The 4,854-nt window shown below is 36.7% G+C and overlaps 1 protein-coding gene across 1 annotated transcript; it reads left to right on the top strand.

The window, feature by feature from the left end:
- Positions 1–1,135: 1,135 nt before the first annotated feature.
- On the top strand, positions 1,136–3,794 carry GPR85 (G protein-coupled receptor 85). Its single transcript, XM_009583651.1, has one exon. The coding sequence runs from the start codon at positions 1,308–1,310 to the stop codon at positions 2,418–2,420; it is 1,113 nt and encodes a 370-aa protein (XP_009581946.1). The 5' UTR covers positions 1,136–1,307; the 3' UTR covers positions 2,421–3,794.
- The last annotated feature ends 1,060 nt before the right edge of the window (positions 3,795–4,854 follow it).

Consider the following 4,854-nt stretch of genomic DNA (forward strand, 5'->3'; position numbering starts at 1 on the left):
GAAGGATTTTGCTGGGATTCAGTGGGAATATCCTTTGTAGACCCGAGGTGGCATAGGAAACACTTCGTGTGAATAACGAAGGAGCCTGATCATGCCTGCTGTGGCTCCCGCCCCCGGCTCTGGGGGGGGGAAAAAAAAAAAAAAAAAAAAACAAGAGGGGAAGTTGGCTACCTTACATGCTGGGAAAAAAAAAAACAACAAAAAAACCCCAGCAGCAGCAGACAGTTCTTTAATTTATTTTATTTTATTGCATGAAATGTGTTCCGGTATGATTCACTGGGAGGATTAGTGGGAATCGCGGAGCCCTAATTAGCTAAAAAAATCAATTTATTATATGTTTATTTAAGCATAACCAAAACCAGCCCTCCCGAAGGGAGGGCATTATATCTTGGGTGTGTTGCCTATTTTTGCTCAGTATTTACACTGACCGTTGCTTGTTGTGAATTATGTTGAGGCTTTAAAGATTTGCATTAAAGCGAGGTGGGGGGGAGACCCTAAAGCATAGTGCTATCGACTGTCTGGCATACCTGTTTATTTGAAAGCCTAAATGATAAAATTATGGTTTATAGGAGGAAGGGAGGGGGATAATGAATACTGTTTCTCTTACAATGTGCATGAACTAACACAGTGTGATTAATGTGCTTTGGTGACTTGGGTTAAAAAACATAAATTCTGCAGGGTTTCTTTGGGTGTGATCTGTATCAACACAGCAGCTGCCTCTAAAACATTGATAAATACTGTAGCCATAAAATAAATGTAGGTAATGTCAAAATATCAGCAGTCTTTGGGGATTTTTTAAAAAGATGTCAGTAATTAACTCTTGGGCTTGCAAACTGGGAATCTTTTGATTCATAAAATCTCTGAGGCTTTAACTGTAAAATTATATATGCTACCAAATATAAGGGGCACCGGTCAGTTCTGAAACTGTAAGAAGCCAAATCTGTGAAACGCCAATAATCAATCATGCTAAACAGTAAGTACAAAAAAAAAAAAACCCTCATGATTTTTAAAAACAAACAATAGTACTCAAATTTACAACTTCATTTGGTTCTCCATAAATTAACATCTTTGTTAGCACTTTCTGACATCATTTCTTGTTAACTTAAGAACTGATAGCTCGATTTTTTTTCAGATATTTTGATGGCATGACAAATCAGAAAGAAGAGGATGTACTGTATGACTAGACACAAGATCAGTTCTGTTTGTGGATTACATTTTCAGTAAGATGTATGGATCTATTTTTTCCTTGTTCTTATATATAGATCATGAGACTTGACTGAGGCAATATATATATCATCCATCCATCTATGGCGAACTACAGCCATGCAGCTGACAACATTTTACAAAATCTCTCTCCTTTAACAGCTTTTCTGAAACTGACTTCACTGGGTTTCATAATAGGAGTCAGTGTGGTGGGTAACCTTCTGATCTCCATTTTACTAGTCAAAGATAAGACCTTGCATAGAGCTCCTTACTACTTCCTGTTGGATCTTTGCTGCTCAGATATCCTCAGATCTGCAATTTGTTTCCCATTTGTTTTCACCTCTGTAAAAAATGGCTCTACTTGGACGTATGGGACTCTTACTTGCAAAGTGATTGCCTTTTTGGGGGTTTTGTCCTGCTTTCACACTGCTTTCATGTTATTCTGCATAAGCGTCACCAGATACTTAGCTATTGCCCACCACCGTTTTTATACGAAAAGGCTGACCTTCTGGACTTGTTTGGCCGTTATCTGTATGGTGTGGACCCTCTCTGTAGCCATGGCTTTCCCCCCAGTTTTAGATGTGGGCACCTACTCGTTCATTAGGGAGGAAGACCAATGCACTTTCCAGCATCGTTCCTTCAGGGCTAATGATTCCTTGGGATTTATGCTTCTTCTTGCCCTTATCCTCCTAGCCACACAGCTTGTCTACCTCAAGCTGATATTTTTTGTTCACGATCGCAGGAAAATGAAGCCAGTCCAGTTTGTTGCAGCAGTGAGCCAGAACTGGACTTTCCATGGTCCTGGAGCGAGTGGTCAAGCAGCTGCTAATTGGCTGGCTGGATTTGGAAGGGGTCCCACACCTCCAACCTTGTTGGGAATCAGGCAAAATGCGAACACCACAGGCAGGAGAAGGCTACTGGTTTTAGATGAGTTCAAAATGGAGAAGAGAATCAGCAGAATGTTCTACATCATGACATTCCTCTTTCTGACCTTGTGGGGTCCCTATTTGGTAGCCTGTTACTGGAGAGTTTTTGCAAGAGGGCCTGTAGTACCAGGGGGATTTCTAACGGCCGCTGTCTGGATGAGTTTTGCCCAAGCTGGAATCAATCCTTTTGTCTGCATTTTCTCCAACAGGGAGCTGAGGCGCTGTTTCAGCACAACCCTTCTTTACTGCAGAAAATCCAGGTTACCAAGGGAACCTTACTGTGTTATATGAGGGAGCATCTGTAAATCTTTAGCCTTGTGAAACACTACCATTCTCTGCTAAGCAATTGTGGCCTGTAGCCATGTCTTGAGAAGAAAATCAAGAATGGGATGTCAGCAGTTGTAAGGATTTGGGCAACATTCTGCAGTCTTTGCAATAGCTCACCTCTAATCCTATCTTAAACCTAAACATGTTCCTGCAGTAATTAAGAACAAAGGACTGAACTACTGCCCTGAATTCCTTTATGTGGTTGAAATCTAGATTATGAAAGTAGCAGGTGCTAAGTATCAGTGCTAAATGCTGTGTATATCACTACATAAAATAAGACCATCAAAAAGATTAGCATTGGACATCTTAATAAATTAAGTTGATATGAGGTTAATGTGTTGATAAAACTAATTTTAGACATCTGAAGACCTTTAAAACATTTCATACAATTATTGTTTTGCAAAGACTGAAAACTGGGGACTCAAGTACTGTAACTGATTAAAGATGTGCCATGCATTATTGGATTATCACACTTACAAATCTGTTTGCCTTGTGAGTAAGTTTTGGGGAGCATTCCAAAGCAGTATTTTTGTTCAGATTTAGACTTTACTTTTTTTTCCAAATATATTACTCTTTCTAAATACCATTTTCCTTAACAGTGAAATTACTAACATTTAACTGTATTCTGTGGTTTTTGCTGATTTGGTATAAAGTTTAATAGACTCTTATTTATATTTTTTAAAAAGCTAGATATCAGTCTGTTAGGCAACGTTAATGATAATATCCAGTCATAATTGAACAGTTATAATTATACAGAATAAACACATGTTGCCTTAAAGGGTTATCTAGTATCTTCCATTTTGTTTAGCATTGAAGCAAATAAGCAAGGAAAATTGAATCAATAACTCTGGTCCGTCATTTGGGAGTGCATGAAAGATCACTTAGTCCTCTTTTTTCCTTTTTACTCCAACGGTTCCCAAAATCAGTATGCACATCACTGGGATGATACGATTTTTTTCTAGGTGTGCCGCCCTTTCTAGTTTGTTCTGAGAAACACAGGCAGTTGATGTATGTTTATATTTTAAGACAGCTGTCATGGGGAGACCGCAGCCTTAGTATGATATCTTGCACAATTTGTGAAGCATTTATTCTACTGAAGGCACAGTCTTGTTTATATTTTCTGCACATTTTGGTGTATTGGTTGTTTTAAATTATTTAAGTTTTAACTTGTGAAAGCATATAATATGATTTCTTAGTATTTTAGAAATACATTAGAGTCTGTGAGTCTTTCCTTCTTTAAGATACAGATGTGTGGATTTCAATATAAAGTTGCATTTGCCAAAATTTACCTGTGTAGCTTGTTAATTTTCTTGGAATAAAATTTTACATTTTTCCAGTTATACAATTAACCTTTTTTATTTTGTCTAGTGAGCTAGCATGAAGTACTGAGAATGTAGCCATTATGAATTATTATCCTTTGCAGTCACTGTATTCCCAAACTGTAAATGCATGAATGATGGGGACCACAGGATTGATAAATGATATTATCTACAGTAGCACTATTGTGTAGTTTATCATAATTACCCATCTATCTGTTCTAATATGTCAGTTATATTTAAAGTTACAACACAGTATTTGACATTAACTTCACGGTTTAATTTTGGAAAATGTGTATATTTGAAGCACAATGTCATGAGTTGGTCAATCATAAAGAACACGGATTTTTCTTAATTTTTGGAGAGACAAGACTAGAGGTCTTAATTCCGTATTGGTATATCTTGTCCTTTGTTGTAGTTTTATGACCAGCAAGTTAATATATACATACACAAGCAGCAGTCAATAATGGAAATGCTTAAATTTGTATGATAACATTGTACAACATATGCAACAATTCAGAGAGTTGTGTCTATATGTGATCAGACAACTTGATCAAAGATTTAGTGAGCAATCTGTTTGACCTCACTTACACTTATATACTGAGGTTGGTTGGTTGAGAGGCATGGCTTTATATACTGTGTTGAAACAGAAAAATTCCTAATAATGAGTCCTCATCAGTACAAGAATGTTGCAGAACGTAATTTGAAATGGGACCAATAAACTTCTACCAAAAGGACTTTTTTATTACACTGAAAAAGGCTTTGAAATTAAGGTAGTTAAGCAATTGTCAAAGACAGCAAGAGTGAATAAAAACTGAATCGTATGTTGAGAAAAATTCTGAAAGTTATCCCACTTAAGTTTATTAAAAGGTTGATTGGCAATAACTTCAGTCTAATTTCTATAAAATAGTAACCTTTACAAGGAACATTGATATTACATATTGTAATAAAGAAGTACATATAAATAAAGTTGTAAATAGTGTTATAGTTGTAGAAGTAGTCGGTTCTGAAGATTAGCCAGAAAATTTTCAACTATGAAATTTCAAAAGCTGCAAATTTGGGGCCTGACCTAACTCCTAATA

The sequence above is a fragment of the Fulmarus glacialis genome, unplaced genomic scaffold, assembly GCF_000690835.1.
Source record: "Fulmarus glacialis isolate BGI_N327 unplaced genomic scaffold, ASM69083v1 scaffold9078, whole genome shotgun sequence".
NCBI lineage: Eukaryota > Metazoa > Chordata > Aves > Procellariiformes > Procellariidae > Fulmarus > Fulmarus glacialis.

Excerpts from the sequence above, each read along its gene's own strand:
- GPR85 (XM_009583651.1), top strand. The coding sequence starts at position 1,308 with ATGGCGAACTACAGCCATGCAGCTGACAACATTTTACAAAATCTCTCT.